This window comes from Clinocottus analis, unplaced genomic scaffold, assembly GCF_023055335.1.
Source record: "Clinocottus analis isolate CAN_PGR_092001 unplaced genomic scaffold, fCliAna1.0.p SCAF_17, whole genome shotgun sequence".
In the NCBI taxonomy this organism is placed as follows: Eukaryota; Metazoa; Chordata; class Actinopteri; order Perciformes; family Cottidae; genus Clinocottus; species Clinocottus analis.
The window spans coordinates 18,007,305-18,031,578 of record NW_027175898.1 but is presented as its reverse complement, the minus strand read 5'-3'; the positions used below and the strand labels follow the sequence as shown (position 1 = coordinate 18,031,578).

Sequence of the window (24,274 nt, the reverse complement as noted above, 5' to 3'; positions counted from 1 at the left end):
AAAACATTATAATCTGACAACTACAGTTTTGATCAATTGCAGAAGAGAAAGTGTGTTAATATTTTAATTAGAGATTTATTTTAAAACAATAAAGCAATCAAAACATTTAAACTTAACACCAATATTAGCAGAATAAAGGTTTTCCATGTCGCAGATTAGACTAGATCAAAGGATGCAGACCTAGAAGATCCAGAACCAAAGGGTCCAGAACCAGAGGATCCAGAACCAGAGGCTTCTGAACCAGAGGCTCCAGAACCAGTGGATCCAGAACCAGAACTTTAGTGTGTTTGGTCGGTTTAGGGAATGTCTGTTCTGAATATCTGAGAAACAGGTTTCCTTTCCAGCCTCTTTATTGGACGATACGATCAGGACAGCTGGTAGATGTTCTTTATCATTGGCTCCTTCTCGTCTTCATCGTCATCATCGTCTTCATCATGGCGCTCTGAGAGAATCAAAAGGAGGCGGAGTCAGAGCTGATCCATACAGGTGAACTGTGTCTGAGCAGCAGTTGCTGGTTTGATTACCTCTCCGGGCGCGCTCCTCTCCTCTCTTCAGGGCGCCTTCTCCTCTTCCTTCTCCTCTGACCTCTTCCTCCTCTTCCTCCTCCGCTTCCCTGCACTCATTCAGGTTTTTGTATGTCGACTGTGGGGAAGAGACAGGAGACGTTCATGGTTTACTAGATAAAGTTCAGGGCCCAGTTTACACAGCAGGCGTCTCACCTGGTCTCCGCTGGAGGGGAGGAGCCTGTCAATGAGCTGACCAATCATGTGGAAGGTGGGTCTGTCTGTGGGCTCCAGACTCCAGCAGAGCCTCATCAGCTGAAACCTGAGGACCAAACAAAGACCTGTCAACCCACCTAGAAGGACTCTATCAGAAGGCTCCTATCAGAAGTATTCTACTCACATCTCGGCTGGAGCGAAGTCTGGCTTGTCCATGTGGCGGCCATCTTGGATCATCTTGTAGAAATTGGTATCCACGGCAACATTCGGGTACGGACTCTTACCTGAACAGGTAACACGGGAACAGATGAGCTGTCATCCAATCGCAGAACTTAAGATTCTGCAGTGTCCTTTATAGTGTGTACTTTTAGTTTGTGTAACATAAAGTACACTAGAATGAACCCTATCGTGTGTACTTAATTGTGTCCAAACTTAAAAAGTACTCAAACAAATAAGTAGTTTTATTCAGTGACGTATGAGAAATATCTGTACTTAATAGTGTGTATTTTATAGCTTCTACATATTTATTGTGTACTTTATAGGGTCTATACTTAGATAGCAGTTAATAGTCAGCGCCACTGAGTGGTGAGCAGCGTCGTCCTTCAATCAGAGGATCGGTGGTTCGATCCCCGGCTCTAAAGAACTTTTCTATAAAGTTACCCAGAGAGAAGGTCTCCCACAGCAGGACCCCATAAGACCACACGTCGCTCTGAACCGTGTAGATGCACTGGAAGATGCTTTCTGGAGCCATCCACTTCACTGGGAGACGGGCCTGTCAAAATAAAACACAGGAAGCAGTCAAAATAAAACACAGGAAGCAGTCAACATAAAACACAGGAAGCAATCAACATAAAACACAGGAAGCAATCAAAATCAAAGCCAGAAACTAGTCCAGTGGTTCTCAAACGTTTTTTGTTACGCTGCACCGCTCTAACAGATTTACAACAAGATGATCTATGCTGAAATTTAAATGAAATAACTCTCATCACTGGTACACTCCTCCATCACTGGTACACTCCTCCATCACTGGTACACTCCTCCATCACTGGTACACTCCTCCATCACTGGTACACTCCTACATCACTGGTACACTCCTACAACACTGGTACAAACCTCCATCACTGGTACACTCCTCCATCACTGGTACACTCCTCCAACACTGGTACACTCCTCCATCACTGGTACACTCCTCCATCACTGGTACACTCCTCCATCACTGGTACACTCCTCCATCACTGGTACAAACCTCCATCACTGGTACACTCCTACATCACTGGTACACTCCTCCATCACTGGTACAAACCTCTATCACTGGTACAAACCTCCATCACTGGTACACTCCTACATCACTGGTACACTCCTCCATCACTGGTACAAACCTCTATCACTGGTACAAACCTCCATCACTGGTACACTCCTACATCACTGGTACAAACCTCTATCACTGGTACACTATTACATCACTGGTACACTCCTCCATCACTGGTACAAACCTCTATCACTGGTACACTATTACATCACTGGTACACTCCTCCATCACTGGTACAAACCTCTATCACTGGTACACTATTACATCACTGGTACACTCCTCCATCACTGGTACAAACCTCCATCACTGGTACACTCCTACATCACTGGTACACTCCTCCATCACTGGTACAAACCTCTATCACTGGTACAAACCTACATCACTGGTACACTCCTCCATCACTGGTACAAACCTCTATCACTGGTACACTATTACATCACTGGTACACTCCTCCATCACTGGTACAAACCTCTATCACTGGTACACTATTACATCACTGGTACACTCCTCCATCACTGGTACAAACCTCTATCACTGGTACACTATTACATCACTGGTACACTCCTCCATCACTGGTACAAACCTCTATCACTGGTACACTCCTCCATCACTGGTACACTCCTCCATCACTGGTACACTCCTCCATCACTGGTACACTCCTCCATCACTGGTACACTCCTACATCACTGGTACACTCCTCCATCACTGGTACAAACCTCTATCACTGGTACACTATTACATCACTGGTACACTCCTCCATCACTGGTATAAACCTCTATCACTGGTGCCCTCCTACATCACTGGTACACTCCTCCATCACTGGTACACTCTCTTCATTTCTTGATGTGTTTATTAATGTTGCTTTATGTGCATGTACTATTGTGATGAAGGTCTTTTGATGAAGACATTCCCACGCGGCACCTTTTATAATTCAAGATGAGCAGTTAGACGCAATCGCCTGCCGCCAGTGGAGGCAATGGATCTGACGTCGTACTGAGTACTGGAGACAAGTTTTTACACATAGGAAAGTTTCAAGGCGTACAAAAGTCTGCAGGGTTCACACCAATAGAGGTTATTTCAGACCAATAGAGGTTATTTCACACCAATAGAGGTTATTTCAGAGTTAATCTGTCTTTTTCGCCTGATTTTACTGGCTAGACACTTTATGTGGTTAATTCGCTTTTCGCAAACCAGTTGCAGCGAAAAGGGGGCGCGGCTTGAGCCCCGTTACCTCTAGTTACCATCACATAACCCGGTCACTCCCCGTAAAACAGTTTTCATTTCCGCTATCGACCATGGGACATTAACAAGTATTTCTGTGTTATGCTTGTTATGTAAATAAAACAAACATCTGAACATCCAGCGCCCCGTGTCTGGGTTCATAGTATTCTCCGTGTCTGGGTTCAAACTGTTCTCCGCGTCTGGGTTCATACTGTTCTCTGCGTCTGGGTTCATACTGTTCTCCGTGTCTGGGTTCAAACTGTTCTCCGTGTCTGGGTTCATACTGTTCTCCGTGTCTGGGTTCAAACTGTTCTACCTGTCTGGGTTCACACTGTTCTCCGTGTCGGGGTTCATACTGTTCTCCATGTCTGGGTTCATACTATTCTCCGTGTCTGGGTTCAAACTGTTCTCCGCGTCTGGGTTCATACTGTTCTCTGCGTCTGGGTTCATACTGTTCTCCGTGTCTGGGTTCAAACTGTTCTCCGTGTCTGGGTTCATACTGTTCTCCGTGTCTGGGTTCAAACTGTTCTACCTGTCTGGGTTCACACTGTTCTCCGTGTCGGGGTTCATACTGTTCTCTGCGTCTGGGTTCATACTGTTCTCCGTGTCTGGGTTCATACTGTTCTCCGTGTCTGGGTTCAAACTGTTCTACCTGTCTGGGTTCATACTGTTCTCCGTGTCTGGGTTCATACTGTTCTCCGTGTCTGGGTTCAAACTGTTCTACCTGTCTGGGTTCACACTGTTCTCCGTGTCGGGGTTCATACTGTTCTCCATGTCTGGGTTCATACTATTCTCCGTGTCTGGGTTTATACTATTCTTTGTGTCTGGGTTCACACTGTTCTCCGTGTCTGGGTTCATACTATTCTCAGCGTCTGGGTTCACACTGTTCTCCGTGTCTGGGTTCATACTGTTCTACCGTGTCTGGGTTCATACTGTTCCCCGTGTCTGGGTTCATACTGTTCTCCGCGTCTGGGTTCATACTGTTCTCCGTGTCTGGGTTTATACTATTCTTTGTGTCTGGGTTCACACTGTTCTCCGTGTCTGGGTTCATACTATTCTCCGCGTCTGGGTTCACACTGTTCTCCATGTCTGGGTTCATACTGTTCTCCATGTCTGGGTTCATACTATTCTTCGTGTCTGGGTTCACACTGTTCTCCGTGTCTGGGTTCATACTATTCTCTGCGTCTGGGTTCACACTGTTCTCCATGTCTGGGTTCATACTGTTCTCCATGTCTGGGTTCATACTATTCTCTGCGTCTGGGTTCACACTGTTCTCCGTGTCTGGGTTCATACTGTTCTACCGTGTCTGGGTTCATACTGTTCTCCGTGTCTGGGTTCATACTGTTCTCCGCGTCTGGGTTCATACTGTTCTACCGTGTCTGGGTTCACACTGTTCTCCGCGTCTGGGTTCATACTGTTTTCCGCATCTGGGTTCATACTGTTCTCCGTGTCTGGGTTCATACTATTCTCCGTAGTCTCACAGCTGTCTCCGGCTCCAGGACGAGTGTCTGGATGAAGCCGCTTCCAGCTCATTCAGGACCAGCAGTGACTGTTTGGCTGCCGTGCTGAGTGCTGTTCCCATGTAGCCAGTGTTTTATTTTACCTTGAAATGAATCACAGAGTAAAGGCAGACATCGCCCCACGGAGTTGCCATGTTCATAGCTTCCTCCCAAGTTTCCATCCACAGTTCCTTTTGCGTAAGTGAAAGACATTGATTTTCACTCGAAAAAGCAGAAGGAGATTATTGATGAGAGTGTGTGAATGGAAACGTGCCCACAACCCGATGTATCAACAGAAACACATGAGAACAGTCCTAATGCTCATACGCGAGTGAAGCAGAAGTAAGTTAGATGCATTATTTGAGAAGCTGGACAACTTGAAGTACAAGTCTGTCTTGTTGATAAACCCATATTCTGAATCATTAGTCCCACATCCAACAATAAGACACAGTACAATAATCACAAGACACGCCGTTTTGATCTAAAACTGTGTCTCCTTCAGGATATAATGGTCATTTCTTAAGAAGAGCGGCATAAAATACAGCAAAACAATGCCGTGCATGGACCCCAACATGGCTGCCAAAGCTTATTGTGGTCACGTGGGTGAATACGCTCTATAGAATCAGTTCATACATATGTGTCGGTACACATAGGCACACACACACACACACACACACGTAGAAACTCACGTTGCCCTGCACGATGTAGCTGTCGTCGTTGCGGATGTCTCGTGCCAAACCGAAGTCACAGATCTTTGCCACACAACGATCCGTCAGCAGAACGTTTCTGGCTGCTACGTCTCTGTGGATACACTGAGAGAAGGACAGGTGGGCAGAGAGGCAGACAGGTGGGAAGAGAGACAGACAGGTGGGCAGAGAGGCAGACAGGTTGGCAGGAAGACACATTTACAAATGTTGTACTGAGAATTGCAATGAGACTGATAATAATTTGCAGTGAGGACATTTTGTCAAATGTGAGACTACTGTGTGTGTGTGTGTGTGTGTGTGTGTGTGTGTGTGTGTGTGTGTGTGTGTGTGTGTGTGTGTGTGTGTGTGTGTGTTCTTACATTTCTCGTGGACAGGAAGTCCAGACCCTGAGCCACCTGGTAGGAAAACCTCATGAGGTCGCCAAGAGAAACTCTGTTTGTCTCCACACCTGACAGACAGACGGACGGACGGACAGAAGAACAGAAAGTCAGACAGCAATTCATAGTCACAGTCATAACTTTCAGGTGAGTGCAGATTGTTACCTAGGTGTGTTTGTCCTGTACTCTGAACTGGTTGCATCTCCTGATACTCTGAACAGCATGAGATCCCACTGTCACTACACACACACACACACACACACACACACACACACACACACACACACACACACACACACACACACACACACACACACACACACACACAGGGTTATGTTGTTTGGGGTTCTACTCTTTGCTTTCAGTACCAGCTGTTCTCTTTAGTTAATTTGAATGAGATAATTGAGCAAACGTTCTAAAAAGACCAACATTTAATACATTTACTGTTATTGTGAATTAAATCTCTGGGAACTACACAATATCATTTTGGTTTTATTTTTCTCTCCTACATCACTGGTACACTCTCCTATATTACTGGTACACTCCTGCATCACTGGTACACAACTATATTACTGTTACACTCTCCTACATTACTGGTACACTCCTATATTACTGGTACACTCCTATATTACTGGTACACTCCAATATTACTGGTACACTCTCCTACATCACTGGTACACTCCTATATTACTGGTACACTCCTATATTACTGGTACACTCCAATATTACTGGAACACTCCTACATCACTGGTACACTCTCCTACATCACTGGTACACTCCTACATTACTGGTACACTCCTATATTACTGGTACACTCCTACATCACTGGTACACTCTCCTACATTACTGGTACACTCCTACATCATTGGTACACAACTATATTACTGTTACACTCTCCTACATTACTGGTACACTCCTATATTACTGGTACACTCCTATATTACTGGTACACTCCAATATTACTGGTACCCTCTCCTACATCACTGGTACACAACTATATTACTGGTACACTCCTACATTACTGGTACACTCCTACATCACTGGTACATTTATGTCCGTGCATTTTGTACTTTTGTAATGAAGGGCTTATAATAAAGAATTTCTGCATTTCCCCCCCCCCCCGCACTGAATTTATGTAGCATTTAAAGAAGCTTTTCACATGTTAGCGTAGCGTTTAAAGAAGCTTTTCACATGTTAGCGTAGCGTTTAAAGAAGCTTTTCACATGTTAGCGTAGCGTTTCATGAACGTAATGTGAGGAGAAGGATTCAGACCTCCTGAGTCGGGGGTTCTGGGCGGCCATGTTCTTGTACGGGGCCTCAGCCTCCACTTCCTCCACGCCGAGAAGCGACGCCATGAAGTTCTGAGCGTGGGCCCGCAGATAGTTCAGCAAGTCACCATGGCTACAGTACTCTGTGATCATCAACATGGGACCTGAGGGGCGGAGTCAGAGGTCAGAGGTCAGAGACGATGTTCACAGCATCCAGTATCTTAGGAAACGGTGAATAATAGTCACTTTGTTTGGGACAATTTATGTTTATTTATTTTATGCCTTCGTGACCTGGATAATTTTATGTTATATATAATATGTAAATATTTCTAATTATGGCTTCACCTCCTCGAGTGCAGGCTCCCAACAGGTTGACGATATTGTCATGGTGACCAAGATGGCCGAGGATCTTTAGCTCCGACATCAGCGCCTCCCGTTCTTCCGAGTGAGCGCTCGCTGTTTACGTACACAGCAAACGGGAATCACAACAACGATATGTCAACCTTGTATTAGTGCTGCTGCTGATAAAGACGTGGGGACTGACGTTTGAGCATTTTCACGGCGACTCGAGTGGCGTTGCTGTTTCCCAGACCGTACGCCGTTGCCTGGACTACCTTTCCAAATGCTCCAGAACCCACAACAGCACCTAGCAGACAGAAAGGAGGTCAAAATAACCCATGACAGCACCTAGCAGACAGAAAGGAGGGCATAATAGCCCATGACAGCACCTAGCAGACAGGAAGGAGGTCAAAATAACCCATGACAGCACCTAGCAGACAGAAGGGAGGTCAAAATAACCCACCGTACAGCATGCCACTGTTTTAATTCATGCAGAACTTTCATTTTGGTGGAAATCCACCTATTTTTAAGAAAGACTTTTATTTTGAATTATATGTTTCAACTCCAGCGTGTCATCAAACTATAACAATAAATTGATGATCAAACTGTTTTAGTTTCTGTTCAAATAAAGAATAAAAGCAACCCGGTGTACCGAGGTGGAGCTTGTCTCGAGGAAACTCCCACTTCTGGTTGTACGGCAGCTGGCTGGGGTCAACGAAGGTGTAGCTGTTCCCTTCGCTGCTCTCAATGATCTTCCAGCGAATCTCATATTTGGGTTTCTGAAGGACGAAGAAACATTTTACAGCTTGAGAGTGAAGCAATTGAGTCTTCTGCCATGTTGGTTTGAAGATGTTAAATTGTGTTAAAACATACCAGATGCTAGCTCAGAGAGCTCTTTATGATAGCATGAGACTTTATGTTAATGAGACTTCATGTTAATGAGACTTCATGTTTCTCTCTTACAGTTACTCCCTTTCTTTTGGGTTATTTCTTTATGGAATATATGTCCATGTATTATTAGTTATTATTATTATAAACTCACTTGTCTCCACTTGTAGAACACAACCAGTAACAGCAGGAGCAGCAGCACGGCTGCACTCAGAGAGCCAATCAGAGCAGGAGTCAAGAAAGTTTCTCTATTTTCTGCCAAACCTACAAACATAAGAACAAATTCAACACCTTGAGTCACATTTGAGGTTTTTCTCATCAAAATGTTTATTCTCCGACACCTACGGTGAGTAAAGACTTCACGAGACTCTCCCATCTGGTTGGAGGTGACACACTCCACGGTGAAGTCACCAGGTGAGCGAGGGAGGGTCAGGTGTGTCCTCACCTCCTCATCCTGGGAGCTCACCTCCTCATCCTGGTTCCTCACCTCCTCGTCCTGGTTCCTGACCTCAGCTGCAGGAAGCTGGAAACCGGCCACGTTTCCACACCTGCAGACCAGGTGGAGGGGAAGGTTAAGATGAAGGTGGAGGCTAAGGTAGAGGTTAAGGTTAAGGTGGAAGTGAAGATTAAGAGGATGTTAAAGTGCAGCAGAGTATAAGCCTTGACATGTTTCATTGATTCAGTGTGAGAACAACCTCCTTCCTCCCTAAAAGCGTCAAGTTGATCTATTATACATTACTGATTATTAAAGGTGAATAACATCACATTGATCTATTATACATTACTGATTATTAAAGGTAAATAACATAATTCACACAGCAATTGGAGCTAACCTACAACAACAAAGTGAAAACATCTGAATACAGGATAATGAATAGAGACCTCCCTCCTCTGAGCGTATGAACACCTACATGTGTATCACTCTCTGAATGGTGCCGACCGGAGATGAAACCTTATTTTATTTGTGCAGCTCAATATTATAACTCATAACTCGGCCGTGGCGCCGGTTCCTCTTCCAGGTGGACAGAAGGTCCACAGAGGTCTTGTATCTGATGGAGTGAACGTTCGGCTGTACGTACGTGTCCTTTACCCCGGGGCAGATGTACCAGTGCATTGTGGGTAATGGGTATCCAGAGCTGCAGCAGGTCAGCGTGTCGTTGTGCAGATGGATGGCTACGCTCGGAGAATCTAAAATAAAACATTCAGGTTAGGGTTCTGGAACAGCTGCAACTAGCTAAAAAAACAACAACATTCAAACAAAGTATTTCAAGCTGGTCCCAGAGGGACCCAGAACCTAGGGACCAGGGACCAGAGACCAGGACCCAGGGACCAGGTACTAGGAGCCAGGGACCTAGGGCCAGGGATCAGAAGCCAGGGACCAGGACCCAGGGACAAGGAGCCAGGACCCAGGGACCAGGACCCAGGGACCAGGACCCAGGGACAAGGAGCCAGGACGCTGGGACCAGGACCCAGGGACCAGGACCCAGGACCCAGGGACAAGGAGCCAGGACGCTGGGACCAGGACCCAGGACCCAGGGACAAGGAACCAGGACCCAGGGACCAGGACCCAGGGACAAGGAGCCAGGACGCTGGGACCCAGGGACCAGGGACCAGGACCCAGGGACAAGGAGCCAGGACGCTGGGACCAGGACCCAGGGACCAGGACCCAGGACCCAGGGACAAGGAGCCAGGACGCTGGGACCAGGACCCAGGGACCAGGACCCAGGGACAAGGAACCAGGACCCAGGGACCAGGACCCAGGGACAAGGAGCCAGGACGCTGGGACCAGGACCCAGGAGCCAGGGCCCAGGAGCCAGGGCCCAGGAGCCAGGACCCAGGACCAGGGCCCAGGACCCAGGGACCAGGACCCAGGGACAAGGAGCCAGGACGCTGGGACCAGGACCCAGGGGCCAGGAGCCAGACCCAGGACCCAGGGACTAGGACCAGGGACCAGAAGCCAGGGACCAGGACCCACGGAGGAGCCAGGACCCAGGGACCAGGAGCCAGGGACCAGTAACTAGGACCCAGGGACTAGTAACTAGGACCCAGTAACCAGGACCAGGGATCAGGAACAGGATCCAGGAGGAGAAAAGGTTTCTTACAGTAAACTTGGAGGTCGATGTTCTGCGAACCATCAAAGAATGAGTTAGCAAAGTGGAACGAGTATCGACCTCGATCTTCCTGATGAACCCGACGAAGCATCAAGCTGGCCTCCGCCCTGCAACGAAGAATACCCCTCACATCAACCCCCTCACATCAACCATTTCACATCACTCACTCACATTACCCCCCTCACATTACCCCCTCACATTACCCCCTCACATCAACCCCTTCACATTACCCCCTCACATTACCCCCTTCACATCACCCCCTCACATCAACCTCTTCACATTACCTCCTCACTTCACCCCCCTCACATCAACCCCTTCACATCACCCCCTCACATCAACCTCTTCACATTACCTCCTCACTTCACCCCCCTCACATCAACCCCTTCACATCACCCCCTTCACATCACCCCCTCACATCAACCTCTTCACATTACCTCCTCACTTCACCCCCCTCATATCAACCCCTTCACATCACCCCCTGACATCAACCCCCTCACATCAACCCCCTTCACATTAACCTCCTCACATTAACCCCCTTCACATCAACCCCCTCACATCAACCCCCATGATTTTCAACTATACAAAATAAACTGAGTTAAATTAATTTAAACATGTCTGAACTGCAGCAGAACGCTCACTGGTATGTGTTAGCATGCTACCCTGTATTTGTTAGCTTGCTACCCTGTATTTGTTAGCTTGCTCATCTGTATTCGTTAGCATGCTCACCTGTAGCTGTTAACAGCGTAGCTCTCCTGGTACACCGTATTGTTGTTGTCCTTAAGGGAATGTGTTGTTTTGGTCCAGTGCTGGCTCCTGATTGGAGGATATGCTTCGATCACAAAGGTCAATGTTACATCTCGACCTTCATTCACTGCCACTATGCTACTGTCGCTAATGTTAGCACTGCTATCCCCATTCAAGTCCAATTGATGGGTGCTAATGCTAGCTTGTAGCTCTCCTTGCCCCTTCATCAGCATGCTGCTCGCATTACCACCCTTATGCAGCGTTATGGTCTTGGTGTCAGTGTTAGCTTGCAGGTAGATCCTAAGGTAGGGGCCGTCTGGTGAGGAAGAAGGAGAGACTGTAAATAAAACTCTGATTAATCTTAATTCTTGTGAAATGCAGCTCATTTGGTAGATTTTCATCTTGTTTCCCAGACATAGTTTCTCATTTAAAATAGCCTCCATCTTGGAGCATTGTGTTGCCAGGTGTTGTCACATTGTGTTATTACCCAGAACCCTCAGCTCCGTGGTGGCAGAGGCGGCTCCGGCCTCGTTGGCGGCCGTGCAGGTGTAGCGGCCCCCGTGAGACCGGCCCACCGCCGAGACCCTCAGAGTGCTGTTCATGTGCAGGTGGTGGTTGGCATAGTTACGGCTCACAGTGACGTTTAGCGTCTGAGAGGAAACAAAGAAACAATGGACATCAGGACATGCTATCATGTATATCTCATGTACCAGGACATCATGAAGACAAACAGATGACCTCTGACCTTTGTGTTCAGGTGTGTCCAGGTGAGGTTGTAGAAGTGAGAGGGATTACTGGTGACACAGGTGACCTCAAAGCTCTCCCCCTCTAAAAGGACCACTTGATCCTGACTGACAGACAGACACGGAGGATGACGGAGCTCTGCAGACAGACAGGCAGACCGACACAAGGTAGACAGACAGGTCATTTGAGACACAGGTAGAAATGGAAATCAGGTGGCAGAAGACAGACAGGTCTTACGGGGGATCACCTGCAGGGAGACAGGTTTGGATCTGAACTCCCTTCGGTCCTTCCAGCCCGAACAAACGTATCTTCCATTAAATGACGTCTGCAGGTCTCGGATCAAGGCTCCTTTCTTTCGGTCGACGGTCACGTTCATGCCCCGCGGCAGGCCCCGCCCCTCTGCCCCCGTGCTCTCTGCTGATTGGAGGGTGAGCCCAGTGATGGACGGGTCGGTGAGCAGACACCTGAAGAGGAAGTCCTGGCCCTCTTTGACAGAAGGGATGGCGCGAGGTGTAACGAACACACTGGAGGCGTCAGCTGGGTCTGAAAGAGGGGCATTATGGGAAAGGGAGGTCACTTTTAACAGATGAATGCTAAAACCTTCTGTTAGCAGCAGATGGTGTGGTCATGAGGGTGGGGTCATGAGGGTGGGGTCATGACGGGCCTACGAAGACACTCTGATTTCTTACTTTATTCACACACGTTATGAAATAGTCTGATGACCTCAGACCAAGAGGACGCCTCGGGTCCAGAGGGAGGAGGTTTGGATCTATGACTGGCAGGGGCGTGTCTCAGCTAATCTTACTTTTCACATACAGGTGTATCCAGGTGTCCAGGTGATCCAGGCTCTGGTTGACGTACCCACAGCGGTATGTCCCGGTGTGTCTGGGGTCTGACCTCCTGACCTCCACTGGCTCCAGCTGGAGGTCTCGGAACGACAGACGGAACGCAGTGGAGGTCAGACGAACCAAACGGCGGCCATGACAGGTGAGGTTGAAGGGGGAGCCGGCCGTCAGGACCACCTCTGTTTGGTTCGGCAGGAAGTCCCAGTTCAGACGGATCGCCGGAGGATCCGGAACTTCTAAAAACCAACAAATACACCGTCGCTCAGTTTAACAGCAACGCTGAAGCACGACAAACAGGACAGACACCTGACACGCCCACCTGCGGTGATGGGTGTGGTCACAAGTACGACACGCCCACATGCGGTGATACCTGCTCAGGTAGACATACATGGTTACCGACAAGCTGGTAAACTACTACTACTACTACTACTACTAATAAACAATAATAATATTCAATTGTTCATTGTTTGATTTTTTTTTAACATGTCGCCTCAAACTTTCCGTAAAATTGAATACGGTTGACATCGTAATGGTGGAAGACATGTTCATCATTACAAGTCCAGACCCCATCGGACCCGGGCAGGAACCCAGCGCTTGAGTCGGTTCAGCACCAGGTGAGGTTTAACCGAAGCAGTCAATCTGAATAACACTGCTGCCTTGCTCAAATGGGGCAGTGAGGAGCACACAGAAACAGGACGTTTTGGACGGTGATCAAACATAACTTTATTTAGTAAATGACAGAACAGGAAATACAACAAAGATGTTCCTGATGGGACGCCGTGACGTCACCAACACACAAGTTCTGTTGTTGATCTATTTAATCAAATCTCTGATTCTTAATCTAAGAAACATACATTAAACATGTTTGATTATGAATCAGCATACTGGAAGTAATTAGAATTGATTAAAAGATTAGATGTTAACTGGTTTAACTGGTTTAGTTAGTATTTCCAATCTAAATCAGTGGCCAGCAGTATGACAACAATTATCAGAACAAGCTATTCTCATCTCATTGGCTGCCTCTGGAGAACCGGAGGCTCTCATTGGCTGGGAGCAGGGTTGGGGGGCTTCTTGAGCTCCTGCAGCTGGGTGGCGATGCGAGAGGTCTGCAGCAGTAACGCCTGGTGGTTCTCCACCAGCAGACTCTGGTGACGAGCCAGGTTCTGCAGATGCTGGATCTGCTGGGAACCCTGGTGAGATTAACCAAACTGAATCAGACCAGATAATAGATTTGTGATATGAACAGTTATGATGACAACTCTCCAGACTAAAACAATTCTATCTGAACTAAACTTAATCTAAACGTGTGCTAAACTCACCCTTGTCTAAACTAATCATGAAATGTACTGCATTCAACCAGAGATCATTTAAACCAAATCTTAAGTAAACCTGCAATGAACCTATAGCCGTCAAAATTCAAATAAACATGATCAAAACGAATTCTGAGGTAAAAAGCTAAACCTGGGATGAACTTAACTAAACCTTATCTCACCTAAACTCAGGATAAATTACACACAACCTTCTCTAAATTTAAACTAAATCGGAAATAAACTTCATCCTTTAGTTAATCACAAGGTCACCTGAGATTAACTAAACTAAACCAATCTGGCATGAACCGAACGTTATCGAAAGCTTCACTAAACTTAAAGGAAGAGAAACTAAACCGATACATAAACTAGACTAAAGTAAGCCCACCTGAGTACCCAGAGTGCCGAGCAGTTGCACCACCTGACCCTGGCCCCCCGCGACTTCTTTCTGCACCAGGACCAGCTGCCTGAGCACATCCAGGACCTCCTTCCTCCACACTGCGTCCACCTGCTGATCCTGGACCTGCTCCGCCAGCTTGGGGGCGGGGCCGGCGTCCCATTGGACGGGTGACTGGGCAGCGCCCGTCATCACGGCAGCAGGGGGCGTGTCATGGTGTTCGCCTGCAGTGGAGACGACTGAAGTCAAAACTTCAGGTCGTACGCGACAGCTTTCATGCTCAAGAGGCGGTTAAAGTTTGCTTTGATTGACAAGTGTCTCAGCCAATGTTGGACAAACACTAACCCTAACACGGCTACCTTGTTCATTTCATTTCAAAGGCTCAGTATGTTGATATTCATCTAATCATGTCCAGGTGGCATTAAGGTGGCATTAAGTTGGTCCAGGTGGCATTAAGGTGGTCCAGGTGGCATTAAGGTGGCATTACAGTGGTCCAGGTGGCATTAAGGTGACATTACGTTAGTCCAGGTGGCATTAAGGTGACATTACGGTGGTCCAGGTGGCATTAAGGTGACATTAAGGTGGTCCAGGTGCCATTAAGGTGACATTACGTTGGTCCAGGTGGCATTACGGTGGTCCAGGTGGCATTAAGGTGACATTGCGGTGGTCCAGGTGGCATTAAGGTGACATTACGTTAGTCCAGGTGGCATTAAGGTGACATTACGGTGGTCCAGGTGGCATTAAGGTGACATTAAGGTGGTCCAGGTGCCATTAAGGTGACATTACGTTGGTCCAGGTGGCATTACGGTGGTCCAGGTGGCATTAAGGTGACATTACGTTGGTCCAGGTGGCATTAAGGTGACATTATGGTTGTCCAGGTGGCATTAAAGTGACATTATGTTGGTCCAGGTGGCATTAAGGTGACATTACGGTGGTCCAGGTGGCATTAAGGTGACATTACGTTGGTCCAGGTGGCATTAAAGTGACATTATGTTGGTCCATGTGGCATTAAGGTGACATTACGGTGGTCCAGGTGGCATTAAGGTGACATGAGGTTGGTCCAGGTGGCATTAAGGTGACATTACGTTGGTCCAGGTGGCATTAAGATGACATTACGTTGGTCCAGGTGGCATTAAGATGACATTACGTGGGTCCAGGTGGCATAAAGGTGACATTATGTTGGTCCAGGTGGCATTAAAGTGACATTATGTTGGTCCAGGTGGCATTACGGTGGTCCAGGAGGCATTAAGGTGACATTACGGTGGTCCAGGTGGCATTAAGGTGACATTACATTGGTCCAGGTGGCATTAAGGTGACATTACGTTGGTCCAGGTGGCATTAAGATGACATTATGTGGGTCCAGGTGGCATCAATGTGACATTGCGTTGGTCCAGGTGGCATTAAGGTGACATTACGTTGGTCCAGGTGGCATTAAAGTGACATTACGTTGGTCCAGGTGGCATTAAGGTGACATTACGTTGGTCCAGGTGGCATTAAAGTGACATTACGGTGGTCCAGGTGGCATCAAGATGACATTAAGGTGGTCCAGGTGGCATTAAGGTGACATGACGTTGGTGACATTACGTTGGTCCAGGTGGCATTAAGGTGACATTACGTTGGTCCAGGTGGCATTAAGATGACATTACGTGGGTGCAGGTGGCATCAAGGTGACATTACATTGGTCCAGGTGGCATTAAAGTGACATTATGTTGGTCCAGGTGGCATTACGGTGGTCCAGGTGGCATTAAGGTGACATTACGGTGGTCCAGGTGGCATTAAGGTGACATTATGTGGGTCCAGGTGGCATCAAGGTGACATTACGTTGGTCCAGGTGACATTAAGGTGACATTACGTTGGTCCAGGTGGCATTAAGGTGACATTACGTTGGTCCAGGTGGCATTAAAGTGACATTATGTTGGTCCAAGTGGCACTAAGGTGACATTATGTTGGTCCAGGTGGCATTAAGGTGACATTACGTTGGTCCAGGTGGCATTAAGGTGTTCTAGGTAAAATGGTTACACACTTTAACTCTTTACACGTCTGTGGTTTGTTTTGCAACATGACGGCATTGTTTGTTTAATAATTTAATAAACGTTGAAGTTAAAGCTTTGAATGTTTCAGCTACTAAAAAATCTTCCTGAGCTCTGCAAGAGCGAAAGCTTTGAATCACGTCATGAAGAAGTTGAGCAACTTCAGAGTTTCCCATTTTGTGAAACGTTATGTCTATGAGTCATAAAGTATGAAATGCTTGTTAATAAGTGAACATGGACCACTTTTTAAATGTGGCATCTTGACAAATCATATATTCAACATTAGTTAAGCACTTAATTCATCATTTATAAAGCACTGTATGAACACTCATTAGTAACTCATTAATATGAAATCCATAAACACTTATAAGTGTGTTATTCTTGATTAATGAGCTTGTCTTTTATGAGTTTGATGATTGAGTTTTCATACTTTATAAATGATGGATTCCCCATTTATAAATGAAATATTAAACACTTATAGTTGATTAATAAGATACTTCATGAAGTATTTTTACATGATTTAAATGTCATTATCCATGCGTTTATTGATACATATGATTTAGATATGACTAAAGTGCTTCATGGAGGTGTTTTGGGGCGACCAGTGAGCAGCGTCTTTGTGTCGTCTTACTGTCGTCTTATTGTTTGATGCTGCAGCTCGTGGTTCATTCAGAGAGAATGAGTTCATATCTTCTGACCTCTCATAATAAAAACCATTCTAGCAATATATAGATAAATAAAACACATACGTGTCTAACAATCACACTAGCGTCACATACTACGTGTTTGTGATTTTAGTTTGTAAAAGAGAAGCAACGCCTGTCGGATCAATACATTGATTTTACTACAGAATAAAGTATTGATCAGAAATCATCTCAGTTTGTATTTCAGTCCTTAGACAAACAGGGTTTAAATACTAATAATACAATATGAATGAATACTATTACTACACTATTTACTAATATTATTAATATTAACAGGAATATTAATAAGTGTAAATATATGTGTGTGTGTGTGTGTGTGTGTGTGTGTGTGTGTGTCTATGTGTGTATGTGTGTGTGTCTATGTGTGTCCATGTGTGTGTGTGTGTCCATATGTGTGTGTGTCTTTGTGAGTCTCTTTCTCCCACTTCCTCGTATCACTTCTTCTTCTTGGAGGAGGTGAAGGAACAAGTTTACATCCACTGCCTTTGCTTCAGGGTACAAGTACTGCTCATACTAATAGTAGTACTCAACCGTTAATAAGCAGTACTATTATTATCATAGTAAGCACCAGCAGTAGTAGGCCCTGTAGTAGTCGTATTAGTATTTATAATAGAAGCTATTGTACTATTTGTAGTTGTAGTTGTATTATTATTATTATTATTATTATTATTATTAGTAGTAGTAGTAGTAGTAGTAGTAGTAGTAGTAGTAGTGGTAGTAGTAGTAGTAGTAGTGGTAGTAGTAGTAGTAGTAGTGGTTGTTGTATAGTAATATAGTAGTAGTAGTAGTGGTAGTAGTGGTAGTAGTAGTAGTAGTAGTAGTAGTAGTTGTATAGTAATATAGTAGTAGTAGTGGTAGTGGTAGTAGTAGTAGTAGTAGTAGTAGTAGTATAGTAATATAGTAGTAGTAGTAGTGGTAGTAGTAGTAGTAGTAGTAGTAGTAGTAGTAGTAGTAGTAGTAGTTGTATAGTAATATAGTAGTAGTAGTTGTTGTCGTTGTTGTATAGTGGTAGTAGTAGTAGTAGTAGTAGTAGTAGTAGTAGTAGTAGTTGTTGTATAGTAATATAGTAGTAGTAGTAGTAGTAGTAGTAGTAGTAGTAGGATAGTAATATAGTATTAGTAGTAGTTGTATAGTAATATAGTAGTAGTAGTAGTAGTAGTTGTTGTCGTATAGTAATATAGTAGTAGTAGTGGTAGTAGTTGTATAGTAATATAGTAGTAGTAGTGGTAGTGGTAGTAGTAGTAGTAGTAGTAGTATAGTAATATAGTAGTAGTAGTAGTGGTAGTAGTAGTAGTAGTAGTAGTAGTAGTAGTAGTAGTAGTAGTTGTATAGTAATATAGTAGTAGTAGTTGTTGTCGTTGTTGTATAGTGGTAGTAGTAGTAGTAGTAGTAGTAGTAGTAGTTGTTGTATAGTAATATAGTAGTAGTAGTAGTAGTAGTAGTAGTAGTAGTAGTAGTAGTAGGATAGTAATATAGTATTAGTAGTAGTTGTATAGTAATATAGTAGTAGTAGTAGTAGTAGTAGTTGTTGTCGTATAGTAATATAGTAGTAGTAGTGGTAGTGGTAGTAGTAGTAGTAGTAGTAGTAGTAGTAGTAGTAGTAGTAGTTGTATAGTAATATAGTAGTAGTAGTTGTTGTCGTTGTTGTATAGTAGTAGTAGTAGTAGTAGTAGTAGTAGTAGTAGTAGTTGTTGTTGTTGTATAGTAATATAGTAGTAGTAGTAGTTGTTGTTGTACAGTAATATAGTAGTAGTAGTAGTTGTATAGTAATATAGTAGTAGTAGTTGTTGTTGTATAGTAATATAGTAGTAGTAGTAGTAGTAGTAGTAGTAGTAGTTGTATAGTAATATAGTAGTAGTAGTTGTTGTTGTATAGTAATATAGTAGTAGTAGTAGTAGTAGTAGTAGTAGTAGTAGTAGTTGTATAGTAATATAGTAGTAGTATTAGTAGTAGTAGTATTAGTAGTGGTAGTAGTAGTAGTAGAAGTTGTATAGTAATATAGTAGTAGTAGTAGTAGTAGTAGAAGTTGTATAGTAATATAGTAGTAGTAGTTGTTGTCGTTGTTGTATAGTAGTAGTAGTAGTAGTAGTAGTAGTAGTAGTAGTAGTTGTTGTTGTTGTATAGTAATATAGTAGTAGTAGTAGTAGTAGTAGTAGTAGTTGTTGTATAGTAATATAGTAGTAGTTGTATAGTAATATAGTAGTAGTAGTTGTTGTTGTATAGTAGTAGTAGTAGTAGTAGTAGTAGTAGTAGTAGTAGTAGTTGTTGTAGTATAGTATTAGTGGTAGGAATTTCTTATTATGATTTTAGCAAAGTATTATTATATTTAAATGTCACATGTCCAAAACTGTATTAATAATGCAAACATTAGATTATTGATTTGTGTTCTGACTGAAAGACTTTCAACAACTAATCAAGCTGCAGAGTTATGATCATAATGATTAGAATAATGATATTTTTTACATCTTTCTGCACAATAAATAATACATATTTAATATTTTGTATTTCATAACATTACAACATCATACAAGTTTATGAATGGTGACATATTTTACTTTATGTTACTGTTTAACAACACTAAATTATTAAAGATGCAAACTACTGAAACATGTAACCCTTCATAACTCAAGATAATGACCCTAATAAAGCATGAACAGGTGTGTAATAAAGCATTAACAGGTGTGTAATAAAGCATAAACAGGTGTGTAATAAAGCATGAACATGTGTGTAATAAAGCATAAACATGTGTGTAATAAAGCATAAACATGTGTGTAATAAAGCATAAACATGTGTGTAATAAAGCATGAACAGGTGTGTAATAAAGCATAAACATGTGTGTAATAAAGCATAAACAGGTGTGTAATAAAGCATAAACAGTTGTGTAATAAAGCATGAACAGGTGTGTAATAAAGCATAAACATGTGTGTAATAAAGCATAAACAGGTGTGTAATAAAGCATGAACAGGTGTGTAATAAAGCATAAACATGTGTGTAATAAAGCATAAACAGGTGTGTAATAAAGCATGAACAGGTGTGTAATAAAGCATAAACATGTGTGTAATAAAGCATAAACAGGTGTGTAATAAAGCATGAACAGGTGTGTAATAAAGCATAAACATGTGTGTAATAAAGCATAAACAGGTGTGTAATAAAGCATGAACAGGTGTGTAATAAAGCATAAACAGGTGTGTAATAAAGCATAAACATGTGTGTAATGAAGCATAAACAGGTGTGTAATAAAGCATAAACAGGTGTGTAATAAAGCATGAACAGGTGTGTAATAAAGCATAGAATAATAAAGAGTCGTCTGACCTTCAGCACAGCAGCAGCTGAGCAGCAGCAGCAGCGTCTGGAGCTTCATCTCTGTTTCTCTCTCTGGTTCTTCAGGAGGTTCAAGACAAACTGAAGGAGACAACTTCCACTCAGCAACACAACGCCGCCAGAAAGCTCCTCCCACTCCATCAGAAAGCTCCTCCCCCACACACTGAGCAACATCAAATCATTATAAATATTAATTGCATGGCTATTAGTGTTACTGATACATTACCACTTTTAATATCATTAATATTGTTATTGTTGTTATAACCTCTTCATGTTACTCCTAATCATGTCATCCACATTGAACACATTGAACGTGTTATGAGTTAATAAAAAAACTGTCATAAAAGTAACAGAAGCTGTCCGACAAATGTAGTACAGAATAAAGTACTATATGTACCTCTGATGTGTAGTACAGTAGAACACACTATATGTACCTCTGAGATGTAATACCTCAGTAGTACTTTGTTCTTCTTGAAACAAACTGGACGTCTTTAACAGAGAAAAAGAGGAAATGTTTCTTTGAGGAATCATTTTTTAACAATCAGCACTTTCATGAACATCTTTGTTCCACATTCCAACAGGAAGTAAAAAACCTGCAGCAGCAAATATTCACACACACACACACACACACACACACACACACACACACACACAGTAGCGTAGTCCACTAGGACCAGAATATACTGGTGTCTGCTGCAGTAGGTCCACACATGTGCACTGTATGAACACGCTGGGTGTTGAGTGTGCTGTGTGTGTTGAGTGTGTTGTGTGTCGCTTCAGTCCGCCCGTAATGTGGACTATACGACACTCATTTTTTAGACTTGTTTTAGGTCAAAAACCAAGGCCCGCCACTATATATATATATATGATACAAACGGACAAACGCATGGGTTTAACTTTGATATTTAATGAATAAAGTTCAAGATGAATCAGCTCTCTTTGTCTAAAAGCAGTTTGAATAAACATAACAACATAATAACACAGACACAAAGTACATAAAGAAGCTGAATATAATAAAGTTATGAATCTGATTCAGTACCTCCTGCAGTTAATATAGCATATTTTGTATTATTCCTGTTTGTGGAGGCAATTCAAAATATTATTCCAGCCTTACAGTTTTAACTGAGGGCGAAAAAACCCATGTTCCTGCCCCTCCATTCGGTCTAGAAGGCAGCTGACCAGCTCACAGCAGCGCTCTTCTTCCTCACAAGCAGCTCTCCTCTTCCTCACAAGCAGCGCTCTTCTTCCTCACAAGCAGCTCTCCTCTTCCTCACAAGCAGCTCTCCTCTTCCTCACAAGCAGCTCTCCTCTTCCTCACAAGCAGCTCTCCTCTTCCTCGCGGCAGCTGGTTCCTTAACTTCCTGTCTGTCGTCTGGGGATGTCACTTCCTGTGACTCTGCCAGTTGAGGGCTGTCATGATGAAATCATTAAACCCCAGATTTAAAACAAGATACAAAATATGAGAATATAAATCCAGTATACGTTTATGTTTCCTGTACGTACCTGACTGCGTCCAGCGCAGCGCCGTGGGCAGGGCCAGTCTTCTCCGGCTCCGCCTCCAACAGTTGCACGTTCACTTGAGGGGCGGGGCTTCCTGTCAACAACATGGTGGTGAGTTTACGATCAGAAACAAATCAATAAAATGATGCTTGCAATTCTAACCACTGGTGTTTGAAGGACGACCCGGTCTGGACCCAACGACCACTGGACTGACCCTGTCCAGAAAGTCCTTCGTCAGCTGCAAGTACCGCTGGAAAGGGATGGAGAGTCTTTATGTTCTAACCTCTGTTATAAAGGAAAGGTTGACTATTTACTTCTATGTACAATTATAAACTTCATCATAATAACATACATCAAAGGATAATTAAGTAGTTTGGTACCTTCTTGTAGTCATCGGGCAACATGTCGCCCACAGAGACGACCAGAGAGGAAAAAGAAGGTCTGGACTCAGGTTTCATGTCCCAACACTGTTTCATGAGATCGTACCTGAAGACAGAACCCAGGGACAAGGTGACTGACTCATGGTGACACAAAGTGACACAAAGTGACTCATAGTGACTCATAGTGACACATAGTGACACAAAGTGACACAAAGTGACTCATAGTGACACATAGTGACACAAAGTGACTCATAGTGACACATAGTGACACAAAGTGACACATAGTGACACATAGTGACACAAAGTGACACATAGAGACACATAGAGACACATTGTGACTCATAGTGACACAAAGTGACACATAGAGACATATTGTGACACATAGTTACTCATAGAGACACATAGAGACACATAGTGACACATAGTTACTCATAGTGACACATAGAGACACATAGTGACACAAAGTGACTCATAGTGACACAAAGTGACACATAGAGACACATAGAGACACATAGTGACACAAAGTGACTCATAGTGACACAAAGTGACACATAGAGACACATTGTGACACATAGTTACTCATAGAGACACATAGTGACACATAGTTACTCATAGTGACACATAGAGACACATAGTGACACATAGAGACACATAGTGACACAAAGTGACACATAGTGACACATAGAGACACATAGTGACACAAAGTGACACATAGTGACACATAGAGACACATAGTGACACATAGAGACACATAGAGACACATTGTGACACATAGTTACTCATAGAGACACATAGTGACACATAGTTACTCATAGTGACACATAGAGACACATAGTGACACAAAGTGACACATAGTGACACATAGAGACACATAGTGACACAAAGTGACACATAGTGACACAAAGTGACACATAGTTACTCATAGTGACACATAGAGACACATAGTGACACAAAGTGACACATAGTGACACATAGTGACACATAGAGACACATAGTGACACAAAGTGACACATAGTGACACAAAGTGACACATAGAGACACATAGTGACACATAGTTACTCATAGAGACACATAGTGACACATAGTTACTCATAGTGACACATAGAGATACATAGTGACACAAAGTGACACATAGTGACACATAGAGACACATAGTGACACAAAGTGACACATAGTGACACATAGAGACACATAGTGACACATAGTGACACATAGAGACACATAGTGACACATAGAGACACATAGTGACACAAAGTGACACATAGTGACACATAGAGACACATAGTGACACATAGTGACACATAGTTACTCATAGTGACACATAGAGATACATAGTGACACAAAGTGACACATAGTGACACATAGAGATACATAGTGACACAAAGTGACACATAGTGACACATAGAGACACATAGTGACACAAAGTGACACATAGTGACACATAGAGACACATAGTGACACATAGAGATACATAGTGACACAAAGTGACACATAGTGACACATAGAGACACATAGTGACACATAGTGACACAAAGTGACACATAGTGACATAGTTACTCATAGTGACACATAGAGACACATAGTTACTCATAGTGTTTCAGGTCTTACACGTTGACAGGAGCGAGCTCAGGACGACTCATCCTGTAGCCTCTCTGGAGGGAAGAGTAGAAGTCTTGGTTCAGAGGGAGGTCAGGGTACGGACTAACACCTGGAACACAGAGTACTGGTTTAGACTGGTGTGTGTGAGGATGCATACTGGTTAGACTGGTGTGTGTGAGGATGCATACTGGTTAGACTGGTGTGTGTGAGGATGCATACTGGTTAGACTGGTGTCTGTGAGGATGCATACTGGTTAGACTGGTGT

The 24,274-nt window shown here is 43.8% G+C and overlaps 2 protein-coding genes across 9 annotated transcripts in view; both read right to left on the bottom strand.

Annotated features, from left to right (window-relative positions):
• Positions 1 to 36: 36 nt before the first annotated feature.
• Positions 37 to 20,593, bottom strand: csf1rb (colony stimulating factor 1 receptor, b). 2 transcript variants are annotated; one of them, XM_068579974.1, is made up of 22 exons: positions 20,522 to 20,593; positions 12,732 to 13,007; positions 12,164 to 12,469; positions 11,928 to 12,064; positions 11,670 to 11,832; positions 11,165 to 11,498; positions 10,430 to 10,545; positions 9,407 to 9,515; positions 8,673 to 8,875; positions 8,482 to 8,591; positions 8,092 to 8,218; positions 7,645 to 7,746; positions 7,446 to 7,556; positions 7,105 to 7,264; positions 5,998 to 6,071; positions 5,815 to 5,903; positions 5,438 to 5,560; positions 1,380 to 1,491; positions 904 to 1,003; positions 720 to 825; positions 525 to 642; positions 37 to 442 (listed from the first exon to the last, which is right to left on the bottom strand). In XM_068579974.1, the coding sequence occupies exons 1-22, from the start codon at positions 20,568 to 20,570 to the stop codon at positions 366 to 368; spliced, it is 3,102 nt and encodes a 1,033-aa protein (XP_068436075.1). In that variant the 5' UTR covers positions 20,571 to 20,593; the 3' UTR covers positions 37 to 365. The 2 variants fall into 2 exon arrangements, with proteins under 2 accessions (XP_068436075.1, XP_068436076.1); XM_068579975.1 differs by having other exon boundaries at positions 9,434 to 9,515.
• Positions 20,594 to 21,471: 878 nt separating this feature from the next.
• LOC137787481 (platelet-derived growth factor receptor beta-like) overlaps positions 21,472 to 24,274 on the bottom strand; it is a 15,736-nt gene continuing 12,933 nt past the window's right edge. For 5 of the 7 annotated variants that reach the window (XM_068579976.1, XM_068579977.1, XM_068579979.1 and 2 more), the window contains 5 exons: positions 24,019 to 24,118; positions 22,411 to 22,516; positions 22,193 to 22,280; positions 22,034 to 22,124; positions 21,472 to 21,940 (listed from right to left, as the gene is read on the bottom strand). In XM_068579976.1, the coding sequence (XP_068436077.1) occupies positions 21,823 to 21,940; positions 22,034 to 22,124; positions 22,193 to 22,280; positions 22,411 to 22,516; positions 24,019 to 24,118 (503 nt within the window). In that variant the 3' untranslated portion in view covers positions 21,472 to 21,822. Of the gene's footprint in view, positions 21,941 to 22,033; positions 22,125 to 22,192; positions 22,316 to 22,410; positions 22,517 to 24,018; positions 24,119 to 24,274 lie in introns of those variants that run through there. The other 2 variants (XR_011077655.1, XR_011077656.1) reach the window with 2 other exon arrangements.